Raw genomic sequence first — 15,362 nt, forward strand, 5'->3', positions numbered from 1 at the left:
GACCCATGCTTAAACTAGCCTGCTCTGTGCACAGGGAAGGACAGGACCACGAGAGAACTTGCCTAACCACACGGTCACATGTCCAGTTGTATGTCCCGGTCTTTCACAGTCCATTGACCAAAGCAAGTCCCACAACCACACCCAGAATCGATGAGGCCAGAAGTGGAGGAAGAAGGAGTGGGCATTTACTGAACAGTTGTGCAATGTACCACAACAGTCTAGTTAAAAGATATTCCTTAAATTCATTGAAATGGTTGCCTTTGAAGAAGAGGTAGGAGTGAGGTGTGAGGATAAAAGGACATAAAGAAATGAGAAGTAAATATGCCTTGATCCACCGATGGCAATGTTTCATAAGCTGTGGATTATATTTAACTTAAATCTCTATCCTTATGTTCAAAACAAAATAAAAATCCCCCAATATTTATTGCATGTGTGTGCATCCAATATTAATTAAGGGTATTGCATGAAGTATTAAGGACTAACATTGTCATGTTTCTTCGCCTTGGAATTTCAAACTTGAAGAGTTGGAAATCAAGTTAAGTAGAAATGACAAACCATAAAAAACTCTAGGAAATAAATCTTTAGGGTGCTCTGAAATTAGACAAAAGGGAGCTTGCTTTTGTCTGGAAAGTCAAGGAAGTTTCTGGAAAAAGTGACGGAAAGCTGAGATCTGAAAGAGAAGGAGGTGTTTCCAATGCAAAGTGACATGGCAGAATTAGACCCTAAAGTTGGAGGAAGAAAAATAATTTTCAAAAACCAAAAGGAGGTAATTTTGCCAGGAGTCTGGAGAGGTAAAGCTGAGTCAGAACCTGTAGAGTCTGATAGGCTTGAAGATAGTGCCAAGATTTCCTTTCCTAAGAAACAAGGAGGGTTTTAAGGCAGAAGGGACAGGATCACTAGTTATTAGCTCTCCTTTGGTTTCCCTATTTTCAAGTTCCTTTGGGTTTATGAGTTCCTTTTTTTTGAGGAAAGTTGAATGTGTGCCCACTGTTATTTTTAGAAATTTCTACAGTGTAGTTCAATGAAGAAATTTTACAAGGAACGTATTACTTGTTACTTGATGTCTTGAGGGGATTGAGTTATGTTTACCTTTGAAAAACGTATTTCCCAAAAGATTTAGAGTTAAATTAGCCTGAAGCAAATACGTCTTAGGATCTTGAATAGTTATGTTGATACCACATCGGTAAAAACTGAACGGTATGCATATTTTATGTTATATTAGGTCAATGACATCGGCACAAGGAACTTGTCCGTGAGATGTTGACTCACTCTGTTGTCAACACCTGGTAGATACTGCAGGTGTCACACAGTGGGGAGGGGAGAGGAAGAAAGAAAAGTGCATGTCTTCTCAGTGGTCACGTGGAGAGTTTGACTTTCCTAATGTCTTTTAAGGATACCTTAGCATTTGATCAGATCCACTAAAAAAGCCATTATGACTGCAGAAAGCAATACAAACCACTTTGCAGTAATCCCTAATGCTAAATCATACTTTGGAGGTTTGGTGAATTACACTGTTATAAAATAAATCAGATTAGTTGCTTTCGAAGACATTGGGAAAAAGGATTTTGGAAACCACATCAGGGAGAAGAATCATTGTATACTTGAAAACAAATTACTTAATGTTTGTGTGTAATGGTAATAATAGGTTTAGAATTCCTTGATATAATGCGATTGCCGTTATTACGAAGAAAATTATGTGGGTCTGAATAAGTAATTTCTTGATAATTGTGTATATTAGAAAAATTACTAAGTCAAGATATCCCCTGATATTAAGAATTTAATTATTTTGGTCCATTATAGGCTCATTGAGATTCTCTCTGTTTGCAAGTTTGGAACATCTTTCATACAGACCTGCAATTACCTTCTGTAGTAATTAATTACATTCTCACCATCATTAAGTCAAAACATATCGTGTTTAATGCTCACTATAGAAATGGAAGTCAAAAGTAAAAATGAACTGAGTAATAAAGAAAATAATTGAAATCTTAAGGTTCTATTTTCTTGATATAAATTTACATTTATTCTGCCACATTAATTATACCCACGCTGTCGTATAATAAATGTGTTATTGTTTGATGTAAAAAATCGACTATCAGCACTATGATGATGGGATTTTTTTTTGTCTGTTATGTTCCCCTCATCTAGAAAAAATGCCTGGTTCAGAGCGTCACTGTATCACCACAGTGCTGTCTATGTGCTGAATAAATGACCTTTCCAGTAGTATTATCTCATACTAATATTTATTGAGCCTTACACGGTCGAATTTAGTAGAGAAAAGGACATCACAAGGTTGACATGTCTTTCACATTTTGGAAACCACACTCTATTTAAATAAGTCACATACTACCTCAAATCATATTTGGAAAGAAGCCTAATACATGAACAAACAAATCAATTAATTCATTTATTAATAGGTGATATTAAATCATGTCCTTCCTGAGGGCAATTAGGGTTGGCAAACATCCCAAGTCCTTCAAAACTATTGACTAATGCCACCAGGGTTGGCGTTTCTGTTTAACCGGGAAAATGATATTGTACTGCAGCTACTTTACTTCTTTAAACCTCATCTCCAAGTAAGAATAATAAGAACATTGTGCTGGATTGGTACTTGGCTTTAATGAAGAATGAAAGCACTTAGCCAATGTCAGGCACGTAAATGGTAGTTGGTATTTCCTCATCATCATCCTTCCTTTCAGGGAGATGTCAAACTTCCCGAACTCTGCCTCTGGTTTGGTACAGTTCTTATCTGCTCAGCATTTATTAACTTTAAGATATCAATCCCTGGACTCATGAAGTATTTCTAGTGTCATCTCTGACAGTGTACAATTTGAGAATAAAGTTTTCATGAAAACACCATGCTAATTGGGTCTCTACAATGCCCCCCAAATAAATATGTACATTTTTTTTTAGATTTTATTTATTTATTTGACAGAGAGAGCGTGCAAGCATGAGCAGGGGTGGGCATGAGAGGGAGAAGCAGACTGCCCGCTGAGCAGGGAGCCTGCACGTGGGGCTCAATCCCAGGATCCTGGGATCATGACCTGAGCCAAAGGCAGACGCTTAACCGACTGAGCCACCCAGGTGCCCCAAATATGTACATATTTTAATAAAGTTTTTTTAAACCAACAATTACAAGGTCTTTCATTTAAATAGACATCTTCAGCTGATGTCACTTCATAATGATACAGCTCTATTTTTATTCCTTTGAGTGGAAGAAAAAATATCCAAAATCTTGACAAATAAATTACATTTTAGCTTGTCACTCTAATACTCAAATGATATACCAGATCGGACTCCGCATATGACACGATCACTATGATCCCTATAAAGTGGAATACAGGGGCACCTGGGTGGCTCAGTTGGTTAAGCAACTGCCTTGGCTCAGGTCATGATCCCAGGGTCCTGGGATCGAGCCCCGCATCGGCCTCCCTGCTTGGCAGGAAGCCTGCTTCTCCCTTTCCCACTCCCCCTGCTTGTGTTCCCTCTCTCGCTGTCTCTCTCTCTGTCAAATAAATAAATAAAATCTTTAAAAAATAAAAATTAAAAAAGCGGAATACATGTGGAAGGCACATCTCATACTCATAGGTAAGTGCCGACAGTGAGGTAGGAAGTCCACTTGATTATCAACCCGAAGACCTGTAATCTAGTTCTAGCACCTTCAGTTGGTAACACCCATACTTCTCCTTTACAGCTTTTATCAGAAATGTTAGTATGTAGTTGTGTTTATCTGTGCAACTTTTGTCTCCCCCCTCAATGCCGTTATGAGGCCCATAAATACAGAAGCACATCTGTCTTTTTCATCATTGCCTATCATTCTGAGAGATAAATAATAGCCATAGATGAGAATCTATGAACAGATATTAGTGGGCTTTAAACTGAAAACATGCCAACAATTTAGCCATTTTCTAAGGTTAGTAAATTCTTAGAGGTCCTCCAGCCCATATACAAAATTACTTATGTAATGATGATTCTCACAGTTACTGAAAAATTAGTCAGAAATCTCAATCTTGTTCAACAATAGGTTAACCCACAATGTAACTCGGATTTGACACATTGCGCAATGAAGTTAGTGTAAGAAAACATCATTCGTTCCTGATAATATAAGTCATATGAGGATTCCTTTATTGGAAAAATCCAGAGGATTACGTCATTATTTTAAAGATGGTCTGAACAACAGAATGTATTAAATATAATTAAAGGAGTAACAGAATATAAGGACAGAAGCTGAGAAGTATGGTGGAGATAAAGTTTTATATTCAACCAATCCAGAAAAAAAAAAAAAAATTCATGATGATAGTTTCATTTCTGAAATATTGGATTCAGGGATCTTTTTGGAAAAAAAATATTTATTCCTCCTATCTTCTACTTTTGGGAGCTTTGTTTCCATAGGTTCCATTATCATCTCTTTTTTTTTTTTTTTTTTTAAAGATTTTGTTTATTTATTTGACAGAGAGAGAGATAGCGAGAGCAGGAACACAAGCAGGGGGAGTGGGAGAGGGAGAAGCAGGCTTCCCGCCGAACAGGGAGCCCGATGTGAGATTCGATCCCAGGACCCTGGGATCATGACCTGAGCCGAAGGCAGACGCTTAATGACTGAGCCACCCAGGCGCCCTATCATCTCTTTTCTGATGCATTTTCCCCAAACAAAAATCACTGATATAATCTCCACTTCTTTTCTGCTCTCAAAAAATGTGCACATGACCACTGCAAGCAGGGACTTGGGTGACATATATTTTCAACCACAGTGGGAGTTCCACATTCAGCCACACCCCCATGTAAGTGATGTCCCCGGAGTTGGGCATCTTGGCAGCTCGGGACACACATCCAAGTAAGCATGATCATATCTTAAGTGTTCATTTAACAAATTATTTTTGATCTCTTAATGGCAGGCAAAAAAAATCATCTGCTCTAACGGAGCTCACAATCAAGGGACAGAGATATGCTGCAAACCTGTGAACAAGTAAATATGAAATGTAAATTCAGATAAAGCTACATAGTCTAAAGAAAATACAATAAGGATTGACTCAAGTGGTTTATGACTGGGTAGAGACAGAGGAGGGGTCATCTGAGACCTGGGTGTTGGGAGGAACTAGCCTCACAAGAGTGATGCCAAGAGTGAACAACACACGGAGGAGTGTTGGGGTAGATGTGAGCTTGGTGATCTAGGAGGCCATTCTTGCTGAATTACTGCTAATGATCATCAAGAAGGTAGGGATATGAGATGAACTCCATCTTCCCAACTCAGTTTTCATTCTGGTACCCTCAGGACTCAGCTGTGTCTAGTCAGAAGACATGTCAAATGAATGAATGAATGAATGAATGAACCCTCATCTAATGAATTAATCCCTGTGCTATGAAACATATGAGCAAGATGATAAGTATTAGATAAGAGGTAATTTATAACATTTTCAATTGCTGATATTATATATAATTTTTTACATTTAAATTTATATAATTTTTAATTTCCAGAGTCTCTGTGATGCAAGGTCCAAGTTTCCCACGCCCCTTGAATGGTTAAGCTTCCACTAATATCATGGTTCTTTTTGAAAATTTGTTTAGGGAAATATATGCCTCTAAAGGAGAATGTGTCACTTATTTGAAAAATTCAGGAAAAAAATATCTCAAACTCTTATGGTGAATGGAAGTGACATTAAGAAGGATTGCTGTTCCAGCACCTCATTAGTCTTCCCAAATCATGGTTATCTGAAGTCATACTTGCTCCAATAGATGGATAAGGTCAGTGGGATTTATAGAAAGCACTGTCACAGTAAGTGAGGAGAGTTCAGAAAAGCTGTCCTGCTATGCTTCTCACGTGTCCTCACTTCCCATAAAATTTTAAGAAGGAACCCATTGTATTTACCCTTCAAAAGACTCCAAGAGGCATAATGATAGTATACTCTATTTTTGCCACCCCTGCTGAGAAGAGACTCTTTGCAGAGAATTTTACCACTATTGTATTGAATTCATGTTTATTATGTTTTGTTTTGTTGCAATTTTTTTTCTTTTGACAATGTCTCTTGTGGTGGCTAGGTAAATAGAGCAAAATTCTAAAATTGTTTAGTCTTCTTTTTTTATGTGATATTGCATACATATTATGAGATCACCCACTAACATTCTATAAATCACATTGGACCACCAATACCTTTATAGTACCTTTTTGAAATATTACATTGCCTGCAAAGTCAAAATACATTCTACCTCGTGATATTAGGATATCTGTACTAAGGAAGAGACATGGTAGTTTAGGTAGTTGACTAAAGCATAAAATTAAATGGATTTCACTATGTGGCTGTCTAAAGTATTTGTCTTCATTCATGGTGACCTAACACCATAGACAATCTGTTTTATTCTCTTGAGCCCACAGTTGGAATGCATTTCTAAACAACTATGATAAGTAAGGGCCTGGAGACAGAAGGAAAGGCAAGAAGAGAATCCCTCAGATGCTACAAAAAGAATTAGAACTATCTTTTTATTTTATCAGTTAAAGACGTAATTCAAAAGGTACTATGAATACATTGGCTTTAGTAAAGAGAGCATGCTGAGTCTAATGAACATACTTTAAGTTTCTGGATAACTAATTTGTGAATGGAGCAAGAGTTTTAGTTATACTACAGATGGAGTGGGTGCTGAATCTAACAGAAACTCTGAAATTTTTTCTTGAAACAGTTTGTGCCGTAATTTTGCTCTTTCTTCCTTCATTTTTCTTCATGGGACATGTGCTGCATAACTTTCTGGGCAGTGCGCTAAGGCAGGATTTACGAGGGCTTCCAATTCTAGAGCATTTTTCCCAAGTAGCTTTGCTCATTCTCCTGTTGAAGGACTGTTGCCTTTAGGATATCATGGATAAATGTCAAGTTGGGTTCATGTGTAAGGACCTGTGTTATAGGATGAGTCCTGTTTCATTTGAGTAATAACACTGAAATGTACTAGCTGAGGAAATTCAGAAATGAGCTAACTCTTAAAGCCTTGATTTCCTTTTTTGTAAGCTATGGTTGCTGTTCATACCAACTCCTGGATTTCTTATAAACATACACATGAGAACACATGAAATGCACATTATTGGATAATGTAGTAAAGCATGCAAATGGACCACTAACAACTCCTGCCATTATCATTATTTTTAAAATTTTTAGATTTGAGTGTACTTGACACACAATGTCTTACGAGTTCAGGTATATGATACAGTGATTCACTTTATACATTATGCTGTGCACACCCCAAGTGTAGCTCCCATCTGTCACCATAAACATTATTATAATGACTCTATTCTCTATACTGTGCCTTTCATCCTCCTGACTTACTCATCCCATAACTGGAAGCCTGTGTCTCCCCTCCCCTTCACCCATTTTGCCCATCCCCCCACCTCCTTCCCTCTGGCAACCCTCTGTTTGTTCTCTGTATTTATGGGTCTGATTCTGCTTTTCGTTTGTTTATTCATTTGTTTTGTTTTTTTAGGTTCCACATGTCAGTGCATCATATGGTTATTTGTTATTTCTTATTCTGACTTATTTCACTTAGCATAACACCCTCTAGGTTCATCCATGTTGTCACGAATGGCAAGATCTCATCCTTTTTTATGGCTGAATAATATTCCAGTATATAATATGTAATTACATCTATCAGTGGACACTTGAGTTGCTTCCATATCTTGGCTATTGTAAATAATGCTGCTATAAACATAGGGGCGCATATATCTTTTTGAATTAGTATTTTTGTATTCTTTGGTAATTCCAGTAGTGGAATTGCTGGATCATAGGGAAGCTCTATTTTTAATTTTTTGAAGAACCTCTATATTGTTTTCCATAGTGGTGGCACCAGTTTGTATTCCCACAAACAGTGCATGAGGGTTCCTTTTTCTCCACATCCTCGCCAACACCTATTGTTTCTTGTGTTTTTTATTTTAGCCATTCTGACAGGTGAGAGGTGATATCTCATTGTAGTTTTGATTTGCATTTCCCTGCTGATGAATGATGTTGAACATCTTTTCATGCGTCTTTGGCCATCTGTTTATCTTTGACAAGTATCTGTTCATGTCTTCTGCACTTTTTTAATTGGATTATTTGGGTTTTTTGGTGTTAAGTTGCTTAAGTTCTTGATATATTTTGGATGCTAGTTAACCCTTAATCAGTTATGTCTTTTGCAAATATCTTCTCCCATTCAGTAGGTTGTCTTTTAGTTTTGTTTATCATTTCCTTTGCTGTGCAGAAGCTTTTATTTTCCCTTGCCTCAGGAGACATATCTAGAAAAAAATGTTGGAGAAATTACGATCTGTGCTCTCTTCTAGGATTTTTATGGTTTTAGGTATCACATTTAACTCTTTAATCCATTTTGAATTTATTTTTATATATGGTATAAGAAAGTAGTCCATTTTCATTCTTTTGCATGTTGCTGTCCAGTTTTCCCAATACCATTTGTTGAAGAGACTTTTTCCCATTGCATATTATTTTTCTTAAAGATTTATTTATTTTAGAGAGAGAGAGAGAGAGAGCTCGCAAGCAGGGGGAGGGGCAGAGGGAGAGGGAGACAAATCCTCAAGCTGATTCCCCGCTGAGCACAGAGCCTAACTCGGGGCTTGATCCCAGGACCCTGAGATCATGACCTGACCCAAAACCAAGAGTCAATGCTTAACCGATTGAGTCACCCAGGTGCCCCTCCCATTGCATATTTTTGCCTCCTTGGTCAAAAATTAATTGACCGTATAATCGTGGGTTTATTTCTGAGTTTTCTGTTCTGTTCCATTGATCTATGTGTCTGTTTTTATGGTAGTACCATACTATTTTGATTCCTATAGCTTTGTGTAGTATATTTTAAAATCTGGGATTGTGATACCTCCAGTTTTGTTCTTCTTTTTCAAGATCGCTTTGGCTATTGAGGTCTTTTCTGGTTCCATATACATTATATGATTGTTTTTTCTAGTTCTGTGAAAAATATTGTTGGTATTTTGAGAGAGATTACCTGAAATTTGTAGATTGTTGGTGGTATGGACATTTTAACAATATTTATTCTCCCAATCCATGAGTATAAAATACTTTTCCATTCATTTGTGTCACCTCAGTTGCTTTCATCAGTGTTTTATAGTTTCCAGAGTACTAGTCTTTCACCTCTTTAGTTAAGTTTATTCTTAGGTATTTTATTAATTTTGGTGCAATTGTAAATGGGACTGTTTTCTTAATTTCTCTTTCTCCTATTTCATTATTAATATATAGAAATGCAAAGGATTTCTATATAGTGATTTTGTATCCGGAGACCTTACTGAATTCATTTATCAGTTCTAGTAGTATTTTGGTGGAGTATTTAGGGTTCTCTATATAATATCATGTCATTTGCAAATAATGAATTTTATTTCTTCCTTACCAATTTGGTTACCTTTTATTTCTTTTTCTTGTCTGATTGCTGTGGCTTGGACTCCTAGCTCTGGGTTGAATAGAAGTGGTGAGAGTCGACATCCTTGTCTTATTCCTGATCTTAGGGAGAAAGCTGTCAATTTATGGTTTATATTTTTATATCTCAGGGAAGGTTTATGTTTTTAAAGATAACTTTAATAGAATAGAAGCAGAAAGTCAGTTAGGAGTCCACTGCAGGAAACAAGTGGATAGAGGAGATGAGGATGATCTATATTAGGCATGCTTTCATTGAAATATTAGCAGGACTTGAGGACAGTTTGGTTGTGGAGTCCAAGAGAAAGAGAAGTGTCATTGGCCATCCCTAGGCTTTCAGAGAGACCAGCTTGGTAAAAGGTGGAGCCATCGATCTAGAGTGGAGAAGGTATACATTTGGGAGAGAAATCAGGATGCTGGTTTGGGATATGTTGAGTTAAAAATAGAACACTTAAGTTGAGCATTGTATATATTACTTTGGAGTTTAAAAGATGAGTGTAGCCATAATTTAAATGGGAGTTATGAACACATAGAAGTTGTTTAGAGACATGAGACTGGAAGAGATTGCAGAGGCTGAATATAGAGGTAGAGAAGGGACACATGCCTGTACCTGAGCCTTGGGAGTGCTTTACTTCAAGGAATTTAGTGGCTTATACAGTGTCTGTTCAGGTTTGTGGTCAAATCTACCACATACTAGCTCTGTGCCCAAATTGTTTACTTGACCTCAAGGGCTGGCTTTAGCATGGAAAAGATTATGTAATTCCAATGTCACTTTATATAATTCAAAATAAGACCAATGTAAACTCTGATGTAAGTGAGGATGCCCAACAGTTTTGACTATTTTTATTGTAGTCTTTAAAAATCTATCAAATATCAATTTCTTTTTTTTTAAATATCCTGACTTATCTTGGTCTATATCTGGGACAATTCCACATCCTTTCACTCCCTATAAGCCTCAAGTTCATTAACTAAAAATAAAAAATGGGCAGTAGAGTATACATGTATCATCTGTAGTATAGTTCTTGGACATAATAAGCATTCAACAAATGTTAGCTATCATCGGGCTCCCTGTTAGCGGGAAGCCTGCTTCTCCCTCTCCCACTCCCCCTGCTTGTGTTCCTGCTCTCGCTGTGTCTCTCTCTGTCAAATAAATAAATAAAATCTTTAAAAAAGAAAAAACAACAAAAAAACAAATGTTAGCTATCATTATTTTATTATTATTACTATCATCATCATTAGTAATGTTATCCTAAAGGATTGTTGTGAGCATTAATTTATTTATGAAAAAACCTAGCATGTTTAACAGAACAGAGCAGCTGGTAAATAGTTCTTGTCTCCTCTACTTGTGTACCCATCCCTCCACTTTACAACAGACCTCCACACTCCGTCATTCTCTCAGTGTCTGAGTTCACATAGGCACAATAAAAGAACATCATTCATAATTGTCTCAGAAGGGAAACTACGAAGCAGACATGGGGTTTAGGTCAGATGAGATTCCTATAATTAAAGGAAAGTGGAAGAGAAGATGCCCAAGGCAAACATTAATTCATTCTTTCACATAAATAATTTTGAATAACAGGTAGTGAAGATACTTCATTGATTCAGGTGGAGTCATCCACAAGAAACAGAGATTCTGCTGCAGTTCAAACCTGGAAGTGTGAATGCTAAATATGATTTTTCACTTCTAGAAGGCCATGCGTTTTATAGATCAGTTTGGCATCATCAATACCCTTTGTTTTCATTTTGTGAAAGTGAATTAGTAATATATAATTTCATTTTAGGGGTTACCTGCAAGTCATGTGAGGTACAGAGTAGATGATGTCCAGTTTCCTTATCCTGCCAGTATTTTTGACATAGAAGAAGATTCTGGAAGAGTAATAACTCGAGTCAATCTTAACGAAGAGCCTACAACAATTTTTAAGGTCAGTGCAGTGTTTTCCTTACCGTTATCTATTTGATATTTAACTTTTGAGAGTACAGTTTAACAGATGACCATACTTGTTTCCATTTTTCTCCTTTCAATTGTTTTTTAAATTAAGAAGTAATGTATATTTTACCACGGATACTTAGAAAATAGAGTTAAGCAGAAAGAAAAAACCACTTGATCTTTCACATCTTGGAGATAACTGGAATTTAGCAGTTTAATATCTATCCTTATGATGACATTCCATACAAATGCAAGTATACACATATGTGTTTGAGAATAATATGATCCTATTATTCATACCACTTATTTTACTTAATAATATATTACCCAGGACAATAAATACTGTTAATGGTATTTTTTTAAGGGTTGAGTGATGTTCTACTGTATGAATGCACTATTATTTTTATTTGCCTAACACTTTGTTGATGGATAATTAGGCTGTTTCTCATTTTTTGTTATAATAATATTTGCTGTTGTGAAACTCCTTGTGCAAATATTATCTGCCACTTCCCTGACTTTTTTTCCTTAAGATAAGTACTGAGAGGCAAAATTATTGAATCAAGTTTATATACTCACATTAAGTTATACTTCAGGAAAATTTGAAATATTACTACCATTCACTATTATCATAAATAATCTATTTTATTAAATGTTTGAGTGTTTCCATTTTCTGTAATTACTTAGAATAATTTTTTTTTGTTGTGAATAAAACCTGTGACCCTGCATTGAGGAAATGCCCTCGTTGGTTAACCTTGTGCGTGTCAGTGAGTACTGTGCCTCACAGAATCCTACCACTGTGGGAGCAATTGTTCTGTTTGTAAAGTGTTAACCCAAGGGTAAATCATGGGCCCAAGGATGAGCCTTAGTTATGGTTTCATGGTCTAGGTTGAATTGGTTTAAATTAGTAGCCTGCAGGTTCCAAAATTATGCACATTCCAGAGAAACACATAATATTGAAAATATTTAACATTTCTTAAATGAAGAATTCTTCTTGACATAATATATGTTATCCAAAACAGATCAATTATAAACAATATTGTGGTAATAAATATTATTACTTGAGAATCTTGAGATAAAAGCTTTTCTGCAGTTTGTATCCTTTGAACAGTTTCTACTATATAGTATGAACTTGGTTTTATATATTTTTAAGAGAGTGTATATCTAAGTGTGTTAAACTGTTAAAGATTTCCACTTTTATCCTCCAGAGTGAAGTATTTCTGCCCTATAATCTTGCAGTCAATTAATTCACTGGAAAAATTAATTTCCTTTTATAAGGAAGCTAATTAGTTCTTTGCTATCGATGTGACTGAATTTAACACTTTTTAAATAAGTGTCGGTGCTCATAATGGCCCATGTTTTTACTGTGGGCACCAGTGGGACTGTGGAGGAGAGATCAGTTTAACCACTGGAGAGATGTACCTGTTTTACTGGTAGTGTTTTATCATAGCATTTATGAGTTTTCTTGTCTAGGAAATGAAAACGAAACACCCACCTGGTGGTATTGTTGTGAACAGTAAGTGAGAATCTATGTAACATACCCTCATCTAGAGCCTGCTCCCTGAAAGACAGTGAGGAAGTGATCATTCCTCCCCTCCTGGAGCCAAGCAGTCCAGTGATTAAAAATGATGCTTTACATATTAAAAAAAAAAAAAAAAAAAAGATGCTTTACTTTCTTCTTGTTAATCATCTTTAACATGAATTTTTATTACTTTTTAAGCTGGTGGTTGTTGCTTTTGATGATGGTGAGCCTGTGATGTCCAGCAGCGCCACAGTGAAAATTCTTGTCTTACATCCTGGAGAAATCCCACGCTTCACGCAAGAGGAATATAGGTACTGGTTCCTATCGGTTTTTGTAATATGTAACAGTTTTTTGTGTTGTTCTGTTTTGGCCTCTCAAAACTGAGGCGATTTGAATTGATCAATGAAGTGGCCTTCCAATTCTCGTTTAAGTTTTTCTAAATTAGCATAATATTACATTTATCTTTAAAGTTAATATAGTCAAAATGATAATTTAGTCTAAAAATACCAGTTTTAGTAATGCTTTCATGAATAATGGAGCTTTTAAAAGTAACTAATGTATTGGGGCACCTGGGTGGCTCAGTCTGTTAAGCATCTCTCGGCTCAGGTCATGATCTCTGGGTGGTGAGATCGAACCCTTCATGAGGCTCTGCACTTTGTGCGGAATCTGCTTGTCCCTCTCCCTCCACCTGCTGGCTCTCTCTCTCTGTCTCTCTGTCTCTCTCTCTAAAATAAATAAATAAATAAAATCTTTAAAAATAATTAATGTAACCTTTGAAAAATAAAACATTATATTTTGGGGTTTAAACTGCAACTAATTAATAATCTCAGTAGCAAGAAGTAGTAGACATTTAGTTTCTTGTTATTGCCATATCCATAATTTGACGCGAATCTGAAACATTTCTCAAATAATCAGTGAAAGAGAGAGAATGTATGTGTGTGTGTTTATATGTATGATATATATTATGTATTATAGCTATCAAACTAGTATATATACTGTCTTAAGTCTGGGTGCCGTCACAAAATCCCACAGACCAGGTGGCTCAAACGCAAATTTATTTTATCACAGTTCCAGAGGCTGGAAGGCTGGGGTCAGGGCACAACCATGGTCAGGTTCTGGTGAGAGCCCTCTTCTTGGCTTGCAGATGTCTGCGTCCTCATTGAGTCCGCACATAGAGGAGAGTGAGACAAAGCAAGCACCCTGGTGTCTCTTCTTGTAAGGGCACCATTCCCAAGATTAGGGCCCCACCCTCATGACCTCATCTAAATCTAATTACCTCTCAAAGGCCTCATCTTCAAATACCATGCCGTTGAGGGTTAAGGGCTTCAACATATTGATTTTAGGGGGACACAGTTCAGTCCACAGCACGTGTGCAGATAGGTAGGTAGGTAGATAGATAGATAGATAGATAGATAGATAGATAGATATTCTTAGGAAGTGAAAAATTTATTTTAAAAATAATAAAATTAAATGTACTGTATTTTATGATTGCTTCATGATCGCATATGAGTGAAAGATTTATAATGCTTTTCTGAAAATATAGAACTTTCTTTCATGATATTGTTTTCTTTAAGTGAAAACATGAATGTACTTGTATTAGAATATTAGAACCCATAAGAGAAGTTTCCCCACAAATATTTGAAGGAGACTCACTACATACTACTTATTTACTATTTCCTTCTTCTGGACATAGCATTAAATGGCATCCGGTCCTGGAGCTCCAGAGGCTCACAACTATGCGTGGACACTAAACATTATATGAACAATACAATACAGTCTGAAGACACAATGGTAGGAGCTCAGTGCTAAGCAAGTGTGTTGGAGAAACACCTCACTGTGTTTAAACATGAACAGCATAAAAGACGTTCTGGAAAAGAAAATACAGCTTAGCCACGCCACCAAAATATGGAAGGATGTTAAATGCCTCAAATTAGCATATTTAGACGTATAAAAAAACAATATGGGAGAATGTATTGATTTCTAGGATATTTTAGTAGTTTAGTCTATGTAGAGACAAATTAGATATTACATAATGATGCTCTCTGAGGCTCAAGAAAAATGAAGATTTCATATAACACTTAGTCGTATTCTAAAATTTAGATTTATATTGCTTTGATAATTTTTTTTTTTTTTGCTTTGATAATTTCTAAGAACTAAGAATTGTTAAGTTTTAGAGCAAGGGCTGATACTGAGAGAGGAGACAGATGAAGTGTCTGGGAATATTTACCACACTGAACCAAGTAGTGTTTTCCTTTTATAAAACGCTACCTTGGGTGCCTGGGTAACTCAGTCGGTTAAGCATCCCACTGTTGGTTTCAGCTCAGGTCATGATCTCAGGGTCGTGGGATCGAGCCCTGCGTTGGGCTCCACGCTCTGTGGGGAGTCTGCTTGAGATTTTCTCCCTCTGCCCCTCCCCCTGCTCATGCATTCTGCTCTCTCTCTCTCAAATAAATAAATAAAACCTTTAAAGAAAAGCTCCCTTTGCAATATTCAAGTAATGAATTAATGTAATTTTATCAGAGAATTCTACATAACACAT

General features: G+C 36.4%; 1 protein-coding gene across 4 annotated transcripts in view; it reads left to right on the top strand.

Moving 5' to 3' along the window:
- The window catches only part of LOC116625425 (protocadherin-15-like), a 1,687,848-nt gene that overhangs the window by 1,512,215 nt on the left and 160,271 nt on the right, over positions 1 to 15,362 (top strand). For all 4 annotated transcript variants that reach the window (XM_032393940.1, XM_032393941.1, XM_032393942.1 and 1 more), the window contains 2 exons: positions 11,159 to 11,299; positions 13,022 to 13,134. In XM_032393940.1, the coding sequence (XP_032249831.1) occupies positions 11,159 to 11,299; positions 13,022 to 13,134 (254 nt within the window). The remainder of the gene's footprint in view (positions 1 to 11,158; positions 11,300 to 13,021; positions 13,135 to 15,362) is intronic.

Source organism: Phoca vitulina, unplaced genomic scaffold (genome assembly GCF_004348235.1).
Source record: "Phoca vitulina isolate PV1807 unplaced genomic scaffold, GSC_HSeal_1.0 scaffold78, whole genome shotgun sequence".
Classification (NCBI taxonomy): Eukaryota; Metazoa; Chordata; class Mammalia; order Carnivora; family Phocidae; genus Phoca; species Phoca vitulina.